This window comes from Gobius niger (assembly GCF_951799975.1).
Source record: "Gobius niger genome assembly, chromosome: 9".
Taxonomy (NCBI): domain Eukaryota; kingdom Metazoa; phylum Chordata; class Actinopteri; order Gobiiformes; family Gobiidae; genus Gobius; species Gobius niger.
In genome coordinates this window covers 15,606,968-15,624,545 of record NC_136860.1, presented here as the reverse complement: position 1 = coordinate 15,624,545, position 17,578 = coordinate 15,606,968, and the positions used below count along the sequence as shown (strand labels likewise).

The 17,578-nt window shown below is 41.3% G+C and overlaps 1 protein-coding gene across 1 annotated transcript in view; it reads left to right on the top strand.

Moving 5' to 3' along the window:
• Positions 1-17,578, top strand: part of pkp4 (plakophilin 4) — a 116,333-nt gene that overhangs the window by 51,560 nt on the left and 47,195 nt on the right. The window contains 3 exon segments of the mRNA XM_079562841.1: positions 6,424-6,458; positions 13,764-13,889; positions 16,123-16,319. Of these exon segments, the coding sequence (XP_079418967.1) occupies positions 6,424-6,458; positions 13,764-13,889; positions 16,123-16,319 (358 nt within the window).

Genomic DNA, 17,578 nt, shown 5'->3' with positions numbered 1-17,578 from the left:
TTCCAAGTTTTGCCTAGTGTGTGGGAGGGTCAACGACTGGACTCGAATTGGAATCGTGTAATGTGGGCAGCAGAAAGATGCGACTAAACCTCAATCGCAGGACATCAAACATGTTTGATTTTTAAGCCCGTTTTTGGAGAAGCGTGACTGATTTTTAGAGTCTCAAAAGTGGACACACACAATGACAGAGCAGAACACACACAGACATTTCATTTCTCTGTCAAAACAGCGGCACAAACAACTCATTGCATGGCCACAGCGAGCCCTACGCGGACCAGTCGTTCTATAATCGTTCTATATTCGCGTAAAATCCAGTCGTGCCTCTGTCTGGCGTTATTACTTTGTGGAAAAGATGTACTTTGAGTCGTGAGTTTCTCCTATAATGACTTTTTTAGACGTTTTAGCAACAAGCATCGGTCAATTTAAGCCTGTGACAGCGCAGTGTCTCTTGCCCAGTGAAGTATATCGGTCAGCCGGTTGGTTCATTCTCACTTCATCTCTGCACCTCACCTCAACGAGCACAGCTGTCTCTCAGAGCTCAAGTGACCAGGTCGATAAAAGCCACGGGCAGCAGTTAGCATGTGACCAAACGGAAAGGTCAATATCAGATCAAACAAACTTACCCCTGTGACCGCTTCATGACGATTTTTAAGTTATGCATGATTTGATTAAGATTATGTAAGACAATATTTCATGCTGTAATTCCAGCCTAGATGGAAAGGCTGAAAGCATTTTTGTGCAGCCACTTTTTCACATCCATTTACTTGCACGGCATGGGTGGAATTGTTTTGAGCCCCGGTTGAAGTCTGGTTTAAAATTCATTTCTTTGAGGTGTCGGGGGAAATTACTCTGAGGTTAATGGACTGTGACATTATTTCTGAGATTACCTAATGGTCAGATTTGTGCTGGCTTTCATTAATGCATTTGTTCTATGTTGCTTTCTCACCCTTTACTTTTGATTAAAAGCTACAAAATAAAAAGGCAAGTGTTTATCAGTTGAAAGATTTTACTCAACTCTCGGCCTGTGCTATGACTGCACGATTTTGCTCATTATGTTTGGGACATGTTCATCTACAGTGAGAACCATATGTTTACATACACTTCATCAAAATGCACATTTGCATTTTTTTCCCCACTGTCAGACATGAAACCAGAACTAACTTTTAGTTTTCTTAGGTCAATTAGAATTTTTAAAAAAAATAGTTACATTTGGCAAATTCCACAAGAATGAGAGATAGAATTTTCTACACAATTTCTATACAAGTCTTTACAAAACCAAAAGTTTACACACACTAAGATTACTATGCCTTTAAACAATTTGGGAAAGCCCAGATGACGATGTCATGTTCTTGGAAGCACAAGTCTGGTTCATCCTTGGGTGCAGTTTCAAGACACTTCAAGGTGCCGGGTACATTGGTTCAAACAATGATGGAAACCAGCCATCATACAGATCAGATAGAAGGCAGGTTCTGTATCTCAGTGATGAATGTGCTGTGGCAAAGAGTTTGTCATTATCTAGAGTGAAGCAAGTACTCTACCAACATGGGCTGAGAGGGAACTCTGCCAGGAAGAAGCCCTTAGTCCAAAAGAAACACAAAAAAGCCAGATTGGAGTTTTCAAATAAAAAAAGGATTAAGACTATAATTTCTGGAGACATATCCTGTGGTCTGACGGGGAAAAAAAACAAAAACAAATTTAGCCATAATGAACGTCGTCATGTTTGGAGGAAAAAGGGTGAATCTTCCAAGCCTGAGAACAACATCCCAACTGTGAAATACGGGGGTGGCAGCATCATGCTGTGGGGTTGTTTTGCTGTGGGAGGGACTGGTGCACTCACAAAATGGATGACATAATGAAGAAAGAACACTATGTGGAAATATTGGAGCAACATCTCAAGACATCAGCCAGGAAGTTAAAGCTTGGGCGCAGATGGGCACTTCTCAAAGCATACTGCCACACTGGGTACAGTCTGACTTAAGGATAACAAAGTCAAGTTATCTGAAGTGCTAATCTTAAAGTCCTGATCTCAATGCAGTTAAAATGTATTGGTAGAGCTGAAAAGACATGTGCACGCAGGGTGGCCTACAAATGTGTCTCAGTTACACCAGTTCTGCTTGGAGAAATGAATCAAAACTCCTGCCAACTTTTGTGAGAGGCTTGTGGAAGGAAATCCAAAATGTTTGACCCAAAATATACAGTTTAAAGGCAATGCAACCAAATATTAATGAAATGTCAACTTTTGGTTTCGTAGAAAGTAATATAAAATTTTAATTGACCTAAAAAAATACAAGTTAATTCTGGTTTCAACTCAGACAGTGAGAGAAAAATGCAAATGTGTATTTTTATGAAGTGTAAGTAAACATGTGGTTCTCACTGTAGGTCTAAAAACTGTAGGGTTTGCTGGTTTTCTACATGTCCAAACCCCATGGAGAAAGATCTTCAGCACATGAGAGGATTTTGTCATGAGGGAAAGGAAATCAGGTCTGATATGCAAGATGGTCATATCGAATGGCTTACTGCACCCCTGAGACTGCTGCTTTTATGTGACGTTAAATAAGACGCCATTCTGAGGCGTCCATACAGTAGATAATCACTAACATGGGAAAATCTTTCATAGAAAGAGTTTGCAATGTGAAAGATAATCGAAAAATGGAGCGATTGAGTGCACAAGAGTACCTCGGAATTGGCCGTTTTTTATTTCTCTTGCGGTAATACCGTATCATTGAAAATATCTGCAATTTCACTGTAGCGTTGCAAGTGGGAATACTATGTTATTTTTTCCCATTTGACTGACAGCAGAAATAATGAATTTTCAGCAGTTATCAAATCTATATACATAAAATTACATACATTAACGTTCAAACACCAAGGTGGAACATTTCGTGCGATCATTCCTGGCTTCATGACAATACCTGTTAGGCTCCCGTTCCTGAAACATTCTTTTACTTGCAAATCACACTCGCAAAGCCATGAATAGCACTACCCGCATATTGCGAGCACTCTGAGTGACTGTCCATTTCCCCGTTCGTTTGGAAATGGATGCAGGTGCTATGCGGTTTCAAGAATAACAAAAACATCTCGGCAGCTATGCTTTAAAGCGCGCTGAGCTTGTTAACTTCAGTTTCCTCTCTCCTGGGCCATATTTTTTGTTTCTGTGAACGCAGTAATTGTTAACACAGTGTTTGAGAGTTGGTTAAGACCTGAAAATGCCAGATCGAGGTTAGCATTGTTCATTTTTGGACGCGTGAATGCATGTGTAATAACACTTAAAGGTGGAAGTCTGGATATTAGGTTTTTCTTTTGCTCTGCACAAAAGTGAAAATAAAGCATTGAGGCATTACTGTACTGTAAGTTTAGTAACGATAAAGTTTGGCCATGTAGGATTTGTATTAGCATTTTTCCACCAAATGACTATGACCTGTCCTGCAGAACTTACCGCAGACTGCGTTTTAGACTTCAACTGCTACAAAACGCAGCAGCTCGTCTCCTCTCCAACACCTCCAGACGCTCACACATCACCCCAGTCCTCCGCTCTCTCCACTGGCTCCCGGTGGCGTTTAGGGTGGACTTTAAGGTCCTGATGTTTGTTTTCAAGGCCATCAATGGTCTGGCCCCGGCCTACCTTGCCGAATTAGTAACGGTCTACGAACCAGCCAGAACTCCGCGCTCCTCTGAACACACCTCCCTGGTCACTCCCAAGTTCAAATACAAAAAGTTTGGAGGCCGGTCATTTGCCGCGCAAGGCCCAAAGCTGTGGAACGCACTTCCGGTCCAGCTTCGAAACATCACAGAGCTGAGTGTTTTTAAATCACAGTTGAAGACACATTTTTTTCAGGAAAACCTTCGATACAAAGCCACCGACTCGACTGCTGTTTTTATGTGTTTTTGTATTTATTGTTGTCTACTATGATTCTTGTTTTTATCCTGGAAAGCGCTCTGGGCACCTTCTGGTTGTTGTTGGGCGCTATACAAATAAAATTTGATTGATTGATTGATTTTACATGCATTGTGACAAATGTACTCTTTTCACAATTACAAAAAGAATAATTTTTTTACATTAGTACCTAAGGCCTGTCACGATAACAAATTTGAAGTTCGACATATTGAGGCAGGAAAGTATCGCGATAAACGATATTATTGACTCTAACGATGCTGGACACTGTCAGTAAACCATTGTTCTAAAAGTGCATCATCATATCCTGAAATGCCACACAAGCTTCAATAAACATGAAATATAATGTAGCTCAATTTGCTTCAGCTAAAAATTGTTTTACAAAGAAAAAATAGGGGTAAATATCGAGCCAAAAAATGTATTGTTTATCTATTATTTATTGAACGATAAGTCGATATAGTAACTATCTTGACAGGCCTATTCGTACCTCATCCTACTTTGGGCACCGTCTCAAAATACGAATATTATGTAGGTACACAATAATGACCTGCTGAAATCGAGAGGCATGAATAAAAAGAAAACACTTACACTACACTTATGTTTGCACTTGTAGCTCTATTTTTTCCTCGTCTAAAACATTGCTCGCGAAACATAACCGATCTTTCACACACCTTTTTAAAAGCCACAACAGCACGCCCGCTATCAGTGCACATTTGCGTGTCAATGGAGAATAGCTGTCTCCATCGAGCTTCACCTCCAATAGCCCAGCAGGTAACAAGTCAGTTTGGAGTCGCTTCACCCCCCTGGCCCCCCCCCTGTAATGACCCCCTCCCTTCCGTTGTCAACACGCATACACAGCAATGACAACCATCCAACTTGACCTGTGGCGACGCTTCTAAAAGACCCCTATTCATCCAGTGTCTCCTCCACCCAAAGGGCTCAATAAAACGAAATGTCCCGTCACTAGCTGGCTTTCGGTGCGTCTTGCGGTTGGCGCTCTCCTGCCTCTCCATTTGTCCCAGTTCACTGGAGCAAGGCGCCGCTAACTTCCTCCTGTTTAATTGCCCGCGTGCTCATTAAAAATGAAAAAAATCGAGGAAGATTATTTTCTTTTAAAGGCGTCACAAAAAATGGATACACAGCTCGGGGCATCAGGTGTCGGAGAGCGTCTTTTGCATTAGGCAAAAGGAGTGGCGGAAAAGCAAAGGGGTCTGCTTCACGACCCCTGTCTGGGCTAATAAGCAGCGCAGAGAGGGAGAGACGTGAAGTGCTGCCTTTGGTCTAAATACATAATCATAGCGCAGACGAAGTGAGGCTTTCTGCGGGGAAAAAAATTGTCTCTATCAAATCTTGTTTGTCTCACTATGTTTTAAGCAAGATTGCAGCAATACAGTATACGGTAGGGCCCGACCGATATGGATTTTCGGGGTCTGCCACGTATGCCGATATGAAGGCTGATATAGGGCGATATTTTACTTAATTTAATTTGGTGTAATTAGTTTCCTCAAATAGTTAAACATGTATTAATATAGTAAAGGTTTAAATCATAGACATACTATACTGTAGATAAATATATCTAATGGAGTTGTGTGTTGAACTGTGACCGCAGGGGGCACTGTATGAGGGGCATAGGGCTGATTTATTCAGGGCAATCGTGATTAGTTGGTTATTCAGAGGGAGCTTGCTTGAAAGATAACATAAAATATAGAAAATAGGTGTACAAACTTGCGACCGATGTTCCTCCGCTCCACTGAGGCCTAGGAATGTGTGGGGGGGTTAAATTTAAAGCTCTGACTCCGCTCGGTCTCAATCACCTTCGGTTTCGGAGATATCGGACGATGTTGTAAAATACCCAAATTGGCCCGATATGTTGGTGCATCCAATGGAATGCAATGGAACTTCTTGCCCCTTTCTTGCAAAATCATTTACACAAACCTGCTTTAAAACTCGGGGAGACTGTTGCTTCAAAGCAGTCACGCCAAGACTTGAAGAATGAACTTTTTCTCGACCTGCCCTCTCTGGATCTAAAGATTTGACCTAGTGTTGTTGAATGTACAGTATTTTGTTGTATGTTCTTATTTTACTGTGTGACAACTGTCTGTGAAAAGCGCTATACAAATACTTTTTTACTTCCAATCGATAAATACACATACACTCTCATAATGTACTATATTGACGTACAGAAAGCAGGGAGTTGTGGTGTTGGTAATGCTTCTCAATTTCATCCCACGTAACACGATCTCAAGAATCACATCTTGACTACAGCTGTGTTGTGGTTGTGCAGACAACCCCACAAGCCTCAGCCGACACCCAAGGGACCTTTCTTATTGATAAACTGTTGACACAAATGGACATCACATCTCGGTTAAAAGGATGCTGCTGCTCGTATAAGCCATTCTCTAGCCTTGCAGTGTTATGATTAGTGGTCACTGTATTGTTCCCACAGGATATCGCTCTCACTCTCGCTTCACGGTGCTTTTGTTATGTGTATAGTATCCACATTGATGTCTTTTTTCCCCCTCTCTTTACAGTTCATCTGACAAGTCCCTGCCTTGGAGAGTTCCAGGTGAGTCCCTTCAAACATAGTGTAAAACTATGAACTGTGTGGGTGCAGGATGCTAAGGGATTGTTGTTGCCAAGTAGAAGAAATGGTTATCGTTTGTCTTTACCAGAGGTCGACCGATGTATTAGGCTGATATTTGGGGATTTTACAATGTGGGCTATTGGCTATTGGCCTGATATCTCCGGGACCGAAAGCGATAGAGAAACATTGCAATGAAAATTGGTTAGCTGCAAGTTTGTTAAACATAAGTTTCACAAGTTTTTCATTAACCGTTAGGCCCTTGGCGGTTAATACTCGGTTAACCATTAGTGTGCGCACATTAGGGCTGAACGATATGGACAAAATTTCATACCAGATATCTTGATATCGAGACGATACGATATTACTATGGGTTAGGTGAAAACCAAGCATTTTTCAGAAAAATGAAAACATAATAATAAAGAGTGCAGTTTTATATATGAAAATGTATGTTGTTTATATCTTGCTTTTTTCAGTTTTAATGTTTTGAATGTTCATATCTTGATATCAATATGATAGCGATATATCATTGCTTGTTCGATATTAAAATCTTGAATGTTCATATATTGATACGATAATGATATATCTTTCAGCCCTAGCGCACATCATCACTGAGAAAAATTCCCAGTTTGTGAACCTGTTTATAAACAATGACAATAAAAACTATTCTGATTCTGATGTATTACAAGTATTTTCAATGGCACAGCAAAGTAAAGACGCCAGTTAACCGAACAAAATGCTTTTACTCGGTTACGCAATTTTAACCAGTTAATCATGGACTAGCGTACAGTATGCTAATGATAACGGCAAATAAACTATGAATGAATAACCCAAAGTAATAAAGTCAAATTGGCCTCTGCTGGAGTTTGTTTTTACAGGATTTCAGGCCAGACATTTGGAAAAATCGGACAAAAATATCGGCACCGGCCTTAGAAAAACCTATATCAGTTGACCTGTAGTCTTTACTATACCTAAAAAAATAATTTAAAAAAAACACTTAAATCGAGGAACTTTTGAGCATCGTGCACGGATCTAAAATAGCATTTTAATTTTGTCAGAATATACTGAAGGGCTGTTGTATAATGTAGGTGATTGTGAAATTTTAGCCCATTGATGCAGCCAAAGTTTACCGTATTTTAGTTACATCACTATGCCTCTACAGAAGATTATTTTCTTTTTTTATTCACCTTTTAGGTTTAGTGTATTATTTTCTAACAACCTTTTTTTTCTTAGTTGGAAGAAAAATTATAATCCTCTGCTGCCTGTTGCTCATGTTTATTCATTTATGCCACACTACTTCAAATAAGTTTACTTCATGAGAACTTAATGGCCGTGTCAAACCTTTACAGTGCATCCCTGTTATAATTGCTAGCATGAATCTTTTGGAACAAGCCGCCCCGGGCATATCCTCACTTTAATATTTATCTCAGCTATTTGTGCCCACTCATGACAGGAGCACAGGGATTAGCGCCGGGCCCCTTTGGTCTCTGTTTGGCTAGCTTGCATCCTTCAAAGATCTTCAGTCAAAACGAGATAATGAATTGAATTTACGATGTATTTCATGGCTTATTAATTGCGTAGCAGAATTTGTGCGGCGGACATTAATCTTTTATTGTCAGCCCCGCCAGAGAGGCCTGTGGGGGGTGATAGTTGTACATATGCGCTGGGAATATCAACACGGACCTGGCTTTTTTTTTTTCTCATTTGTTTCCGCTTTGCATTCCATTAGTCCCGAGTCGGGGAACTAATCACAATCGTGAGTTTGTTTGGTATTGATTTGCCATTGCCCCCCCGATGATAAATGATCTATTTTCCCTTCCATTCGAACGTATTGAGGGAGACGTCTTGTATTATCGGCTTCACGAGCGGCTGTATCCGTAAGCGTTACCGTGGAAACGAGGCTTTTTAGCCCCAGGAAATGTCAATGCAGTCACAGCTCGTGTCCACCGCCGGCACAGGACGTGCACCGCAGACACGCTCCGGTTCAGACGGTGTCGCTTTGTGTTTTTGGGACGTTTTCACATCGATGCCTCCTCCTTTTGTCACCTCTCAGACACACAGCACACTCGCACAGCTACGGGACTAACTTGTCAAGACTGTTTCGCCACACCAAAGAGTGGTTTTATGTCGACTCCAGACACAAACAGATCACAAAAACAGACTTATTAATGGTACAAAATAGTAAGAATAAGAATTTTGTATCTGTAATTACATAAACACATCGACATAGCACTTTTCCATGTCTACTGGGAATTCAATAGCTTTACATCATGGAACCATAGCAACTAAGCTATCGCCACCAAAGTTGGTGCAAAAACATTGAGGATAGGCCTATCTTAGTTCAAAGGCTTGCCTGGTTAAATAACCGTCACATAAAACTCACATGACGCAAAATCTGTTTACAAAGGGTCACAAAGGGTTACAAACGTCAGGCTCGTGAGCCAAATTTGGCCCTCCAGCATGGAAGATGATTTTGAGAAATATTTTTACACAAACCAGACAGTACTTTAACATTTTCAGAGTTAAGGTACTCTAAAAATGTTTCAAAAATTTCCAAACAGAACACCCAATTAGGTCCTATATTATGTATAGCACTGGCATTTCTAGAACATGCTTTTCTTCTTTTTATGAAGAAAATCGGCCTACCAAGCACACTTGCCTATTCCTGCTTTACAAGGTTGCTTGCTCATCAAAAACATATCTGGAGTAGGGCTGGCGATATGGCCAAAAAATAAAATCTCGATTTAAAAAAAATGTATTTCTTTATTATTATTATTATATATATATTTTTACTCAGTTTGGACGATTATGATTTTAATCGATTTTATTTGAAATAAACTTTGAGCCGTTTTTTTTTTTTCAAAGATCAGGAGACTGTTTAGAGTCCTGCTCATTAATATTTCATAATGTAGCCATTAAGATAACATAACCCTTTATTTAAAAAATGTTATTTCTGTTTTTTCAAAAGTGTTTTATCGTCTTCAGCGGAGTTAAATGGTCCGCTGAGAGCAGAGTGAGAGAAAGGCACAGGAGCAGACCAGCGGAAAGTTGGAAACTCGGCAGAAAAGTCGCTGGCAAAAGTTATGCTCTTTTGATTACTGTTGTTGTTTTCAATTGAAGCACTCCTGTATGTATTTCCTGGATTTTGTTGCATCATAGTCAAAGCATTGTTATTCTTACTCAAGTTTAGCTGGATGACGCTGTGCTTCAGTGCCTTGGACTCCGATGCCTTGTCCCTGAGGCAGGACTAAAGAGGCTGTGAGAAGGCCATGGTGTCTCCCTCTGAGAAAGCCTGTTAAATGGGCCCCGTCCAGATCATTGTTGAGCCATGTGCACAACAGTCTTACACAGTCTACGGAGAAGAGCGTTGTCCAGCTTGATATCCAAAGAGCGTACTTAGACTTTTACAGTCAGTACAAGAGGCTTATGTGGATTAGCCTGGTCTGGCTAAGAGATCTCCTCTGTTTACTCTCTTCCGTTTTTGGTAACTCCACTTATAGTTGTAGAAGTCTGGAGCAGATGACATAACTTTTCATGAAGCACTTTGTTTACATTTCAAGAAGATGTTTTTCTAACTCCAGCAAAAAACTGTGCCCTGCAGTGCACAGAGATGCAATAAAACATCCCAAAAACATTAAAAGATGCCATGTTACCTCCCCCGGCTTAACCAAGTGGAACAAGTTAGCCATCCCTTTTTTTTTTTGCTTTATCGTCCTTGTTTTTGTCAAATTTTTGTCATGTTTTTGTTGCCATTTTGGTTGCCCTTTAGTTTATTTTTTTCCCTCTTTTGTGTTTTTTTTGTCCCATTATTGTTGCTATTTTGACGCTGTTCTCAACAAGCTTTTAGATTTGGTTAATGCCAAATGGACAAAATGTGCTTGGTTCAGGTGGGGGTTAAGAGGTAAGAATGCAGAGTATTGTGACAGTCGTAGACCTGCTTGTGCTGCGCTTTCTATCAAACACACCAAGTTTTAATAAGAAAATGTTCAAAGCTAAAGAATAGAGAGAAAAAAAAGTTACTTCACAAAGCCATTGAAGGAGTTAGGCATTTAGCCCCAGTTTCTGTCTTTCAAATGTCTTCAGTGCTCTCCTAAAGTGCACTGGCATTAAAGCAGTAAAGTCTTCCATTTTTAGTGGCGACGTTGTCAGCCACAGATAGCGGGGTTGAAAGCGGCCATCTTTCCTCTGAGCGTGATGAACAGGATGCTGTCTTAGCCTCCAGTCCTCTCCGCTTTTCCTGCCCCATTTTGGCTTTTTGGCATGTCGTTTATCAAACAGGGTCAGAGCCCAGTGTAAAGTCTCTATGGTCTGTGACAGTGGCAAACATCGGAGTGCAAAGATGGAGAACTTTATGCAGCTATATCCACATTTGGTCTGATGCGAAAGTCATTTTTGAACTTTTGATTATACAGGACTATCGCCAAAGCAAGCTCAGCCAGTGGTCCACAAAATTACCCATGAGGATTCAGACTAAGCAACAAATGGATAATGCAGTCCCAGTTTTACAATTGTAGTGGCATATTGCCCACAAAGGTTGTAGTAGAAGTAATAGAAATGGAACTGAGAGGAGTACCTGAGTGGTTGTGGTAATGAGGGGAAGTAGCAATACACAAACTTCGCTTCTTCATTACTTCTCAAGGTCAACAGGTCCTGCTGAAGTGTACTCTGACAGTTTAACTCGGGATCTCTTGGACTGAAACTCATCCTTTTTGTAAATAGTGCCTCAGAAGTCTAGAGGAGGCAGTGGCGGGTGGCGGCAGCTTGTCAAACACACTAGGCCTTTTTGTCAACACATTTTTTTTTTCCCCAACAGGTCAATTCTACAGAACAGGCCGTTCCTTCACAAGGCCTCGCGTTAATTCACACTGCGGTGCGAAGGGGGGGGGCTGCTTTCACTTGGGGTGGGGGACTGGCTGTTAATGCGGCTCTGCCTGTTCTCTTCTGTTTACTGCTTACTGTTTTTGATGCGGAGATACTGGTCATGCTTAACCAGATTGAGAGGCTTTAAGTGCACGGACATTAGAGAGCTGATTCAGGTCCCTGTTTTTCATGCCGGCTGTTGTGGGAACAGAAGCGGAATAGAAGGGGCTCGTACTAGGGCTGTAATGCATTGCTAATGTCTAGTGTTCGGACTAAAGTTAGGCATTTGACGATTGGGACTGAATGTGTGGGTCTTTGTTTTTAATGATTTACTTATCCCTTTCCTAATAGATTTGGAGATACCATATGGCCCCCAACAAAGAGTTTGCAGAAGTGTTAACCTTTATTCAGGCTTGGAACATGAATGCCTGCTCTGACTCACACGGAAATTTTAGTTATTGAGAGTTATTAAACTTGTACTATTCTAACTCAACAAAAATGTGGTCCCTGGCCCACACTTTGGGCAGCCCTGGGCTAAATCAAAGTTGTACTTTTGAACAAAATGGATCTGATTTTTTCAAATGGATATGTGCTCGTAGATCCAAGACGTATCTGATCCTTTGCTTCTGTCTGTTTCATCCAACCTACATGTCATCAATACACTACAAATGCTATTCATTCTTCGTTTAAACTGCCTGGAGTCGGGAGGAAAACAACACGTGGACTTGTTATGACTGAAGTTGGCATGAGTGAAGTCACTCACCTACTACTGCTGGACTCGACAGCGGCACATATCTCTGTACATAACACACGTCACTGCCTCTGCTACACAAAAGATCATAGCCTGAAAAAACTCTCTCCTCCATTTTAAAATGATTAGGTTATAAATGTGTTTGTTCAGTTGAATTCCCACAACTTTAACACGGTCAGAGCCGCAGCCCTGTGTTTCAATCCATGTTTACTTCCATGTGTGACGCTCTGCCCTCTGTGGCGCATGCGCGACACGTTCAGGACATGTTCTGTTTTAATAGTACTGTATATTCCAGACTGTACGTCACTCTGGAGTACAAGACGCACCAGCCAAAAAATTTTGAATGAGAAAAAAACAACAGGCTGAAGAGGCGTACGGTTTGCTAACGTAGCACATTGATGGTTAGCTACATGAAGCCTAAACAACAAACTAAATAGGTGTCTGGTATGTTGACGCCACATAAATAGTTTAGTTTATTGGTTTATTTGGTCGGGACAGTGCAAGTTAATGAACAGGTGTGGCTTGTTCATTAACTTGCACTGTCCCGACTGTAGCCTTGAGCTAATTTCCGTCCGTCGTCCCCAATGCGCACTCTCAAACATACTCATTCATCCTGGCCTATTGTACATGTTTTTAGTGGTAGGGGAAACCGGAGTACCCGGGGAGAACATGCGAACTCCTTGGTGGGAATCGAACCCGGGCCTTCTAGCTGTGCAGCACAAGCACTAACCGCTGTGCTACCATGCCGCCGTTCAGATAGCTATAGCATAAAGAACAAACCAAACTCTCGATCTCACTCCAAATCACTAAATCCATTGAAATCTTCATCTTCGGTGTCACTTCTGAACAATCGCCTTGGCAACGACCTGGGCACGGAGGCACCGTTGACAAACCTCTCCCGGCAGCATGTTGTCCAAGCTCTCATTTGTGAACTCTTTCCTCTAGCTGTGGCCATCTAGCTTTTAGCCCGTGATTAGCTTTGTTTTGTTTTCTTCTCTAAGAGTAACCTCGCTTTCTTGCTCACTCCAAACTGTGTTTCTGCTGCTCGATTAGCCTTCAGTGCCCTCTAGCGGCATGTGAAATTACACATTTGAATAAAAGAAAGGAAAAAGATAACATATTAGTCGCTCCGGAGTATAAGACCCTGCCAAAGTGAAAAAAAGTGCGACTTATAGTCCAGAAAATACGGTAGAACGAGAACTGCTCGCGTATAATAAGTAATATGAATGACCTTGTAAAAAGAAATCTGAATTAAGCATTAAGACCTGCAGTAGCCTAATATATTGACCCATAAAGTAATCTATGCAAAGCTAAATAAATGTTTAATTTTGAATATTCAAATATTGTAAAGTAAACATGATTGCAAAGTCCAACTAAGTTATCGCAAGCATTAGTTTAAATGTGCTGCAGTCCAAAGTGTTCCCATACCGCGTGCTGTGAAATGCGCCCCAATTTAGTATTCCTAAATTAGCTGGGCAGTAAAACGTAATGACTCTCTGCCGCACAAAGGCAAAACTAATGTTGCGGAAAATCTCATCTGTTATTGTTTTCTCTAAACTCCAAAAGTGACTGTGGTATAATGGCTATTTAAATATTCCCATTTGAAGCAAAAGCTGTAATTGTTTGAGACGCAAAGCTCTTCCTCTTTTTAGACTGGCTGTTTCCCTCCGTCTCCCCAGATGCCGCCACCTCGGGCGATGCCAAATCTCGGATGACTGACAGCTCGCAGTCGCCTAGTTACCGCATCAGGACCGAGCCGGAGCAGGTGTCCCTGTACTCCCCGGAGCAGTCCTCCCCCCATGAAAGTGAGGGTCTGTTACTGCCGCTCTCTCGTTGCTGACTCATAGTTTCGTCTTGCCCCTCCCATAATCATATTACCAACACTTTTCATAACCTCATAAATCTCACGATGAGGGCCAGGGGGTAAATGTATTATTCCATTAAAGCCAGTGTATTGTATTAAGGCCAGTGTATGCGTTTTTGTATTATTACAATGAAACTGCTTAATCATCGACTCCCATACGGTTATCATCAACAGCAATGAGGTCCTCTTTGTTGTTATGCAACCCAATAGTGAATGAAATTTAAAGTGATTGTCTGCAAGTTTTAGATGCAGTTTTAACCTAAGTGAGAAATCGTGTGCAATGTTTTAACCTCCACCTTAACCAAGCACATTTTCTCCAGTTCACCTCTACACAAATCTCAAAGCTTCTCGACTGGATTTACAGCCTATAGGCCATGGTAATGCCTCATTTGAAAGCTAAGGCCCACAAAACTCATTGAAGCTTCTTTCTTATTTTTGTTATCACATATTGGTCATTTTTGTTGCGCTTTTAATCAAGTTTTTGTGGCATTTTCATTACTTTTTTGACGTGTTTTCTTTTCGTCACGTTTTCTTTTTGCCACATTTTGGTCATATTTTAGTCATGTTTTTTTTTCCTCATTTTTGTCACAGAATCATTGCGTTTTTGTAGCGTTTTGGCCGTTCTTTCATTGCGATCATCATTGTGATCACTGTAATCATCATCATTCATCAACAATCATAACAAGGAAGAAACTTCGATGAGTTTTGTAGGTCTGAGCTTTACACTGGCCTATAGTCTGTGAGCTCCAGTCAAGAAACATTTAGATTCGGGTAAAGCCGAATTGGAGAAGGTGGGGGTTAAGGGGTTAAAACCTTGTATAATTTTTTTTATTTAGGTGACCTTTATTTAACCAGTATAATTGACAGCCTGTGCCTGCAATTTAATAGTTTCATATTTTTTAACTCGGCAACCAATCAGATTCTCCTATAAAGTTACCTTCCCTGGTGCTTTACTGTGTACTGGCCTGGCCTGTCCGGTCTGATCAGAAGGGAAGGGGGAGGGCGCTAGAACGTCTACTTTTGAAATCTTACAGACTATCACTTTAAATATGTTGCGGCTAAGAAGGTTTGACCATTCTCATAAAGGACACCTCAAAACTAAAATGCCCTGATTTTGAAGCTGTGAATCGTCTCTCATCATATTTCTTCAGGCACATGAGCATGGCATAGAGTTTCTGTCACTCTACCCTGTTTAATAAAACCCGCAGGCCTCAAATATACAAAGTATATTTGTATATGTATAGAAAGGTGCCCCTGACCAGGACTTTTACTGCACTTGCTGATCCAAGCATCATCCATGTGCATTTGTTAGAGGACTTTTGCAGCGTCTGATGCCGCCTTCCCGTGGTCTCGTAATTATGATAAATACCACTTGTCAAGTAGAAAATTGCACACGGACGCCACCTCATCTCATATTTTCCACTGGAGCTATGTTTTGATACCTGCGTTTTCTGAGATGACACAACACTTGACCTTTCAACACACAAAAAAGCAGCAACAATACTATATATATTTTACCGATCAAAGTAGGTGCGAGGTAGCAATAGGTTTGCTGTATACGACTTTCTCACATGATTTTACTTGTTTGCGTGTGTTCTCGTGTGTTTTGTAATGTTTCACTTCACAACCGGAAAGGACCATCTTTACCAAAGCACTCGAAGGCAGCATGACAATGGTCTAATGCTTTGTTGAGTATGTTACACCAACCATCAACAATTTAGTCAAGTGGCCAATGAGAGCCCCCTTTGCAAAGCTGTCAGCAAATATAATAAATCAACCATTAATTAAAAGTGCGAGCCTTGCTTTTTAGGTCAGAAGGAATTCAATTAAGATTGCAAATTGTCTTCTAAATTGTCCAGCCCTTTTGAGAACTTTTGTCTTTCCCTGACGAGCTTGATATTTAGTGCATGACTTTTACTTCTGATCCTTCATTATGGCTAATAAAAACTCAATAATCCACAATGGGTTGTTAAATTGCGGGGCCAAAGAACAGTTTTCCCTGGGCCCAGCCATTTGTCATTAGCGGTGGTGCCTAGCGAAAGGTCATGTCTGTTACGTAAGCTTCATGGCGCCTCCGTCCCCTCACCTTCTGCCCCTCTCTCTCTCTCTCTCTCTCTCTCTCTCTCTCTCTCTCTCTCTCTCTCTCTCTCTCTCTCTCTCTCTCTCTCTCGTAGGGTCTGCAGGGAATTCTCGGAGCTCCACTCAAATGAACTCCTACTCGGACAGCGGCTACCAGGATGCCAGCAGCGGCTACCACAGCAGCCAGAACCTGGGCAAGGCGGAGCTTAGGGTGCAGCACTCATTTCCTGGAGCGGGCACTGGCAACGGCGCCGGCCGGAATGCCAGGGCAGAGGGCCAGGCTTCTACGCAGGTACCTGCCAGATGGACGCTTTCACTGGACACGTTATGAAACGCACCTGTAGTAATGCTTGTAAATGCCAATATCTATCAGCAAATAACATTCAGGCAAGTTTATGTTTACAGCCTCAGGAAGTAACTTAAAATATCTTACAAAATAGAGGGCCACTGAAGAAACTGTAGAAATGCTGCTTGGTGTTGGGAAAAGTTTCAGGCTTGTATTCACAGGAACATTTCATCATCATGTTTTGATAAATGTTTAGTAACAGGAAATGTCTTTTTTTTCTCACAATATCAACCTGCCATCTTAGGGTTATTTTCTCCATGTGTGCATATCCAAATCCCAAAGCGTATTGACAAGAGAGCTTACAGCCTATATGCCCGTGTGATACCTCATTTGAAAGCCAAGACCTTCTAGTTTCTAAAATTATGTGCAAGATCTGTGTAAAATAAAACTTACATGACATTTGCCGTCCTTAAACCTAACCCTATCCCCATGACCGGTTAGACATTTTTTTAACATATCACACACAAAGCCGGCTCACAAATCAACAGAGAACGTCCCAAAACGAGTCCTGATAGTAAACATCTCATGTTGACGGCTTGTGATGCACCGATCCAGCTTTTTTGCTTCCGATACCGGGGGTTTGAGCATCCGATATTAACCTGACCAAGAGAGCGTCTTAAAAGTGGGTTTCTCTGAGTGAAATAGTGACAGGCTATTTTACATTAATATAAACAGCTCACATAAAGTGATCTGTTCATTACAACCCGTGCATTAAGAATATGTTTGATCAGTTATTCTTTAACAGAATAACAGATTTTTTAAACTAAAATGCAAACGCTTGGCCACTCCAACAGTGGCCGATTTAATGTTATTAGGCTACTTTAGGTATTTCTATTATGGTTCCTGACCAAGCCTTGATTAGTTGCTGTTAGAAATAGCATGCGCCCGCTAGCTTTAGCATGCTGTTGCTAGCCCCGGCATTTTGTGTGGCGAAAAAAACATTCACAGAGGTTGTTAGCCAATGTTTGTAGCCAATACCCAATATTGGCTACAATACCCAATATTGTATTTTTTTCAGTATCGACTCCGATATCCGATACATGTATTGGATTGGTGCATCCCTATTGACTGCTTTTAAACAGAGCAAAGCATCATGGTCTTTGTAGATGACTCTGCCTGTTGGCCTTTAATTATGCAAACAAACAGTGAGGGGGAGCAAGAGGCGTAGGGTGGGAGGAGCTTATCGGGAGATCTCATGGAAATCC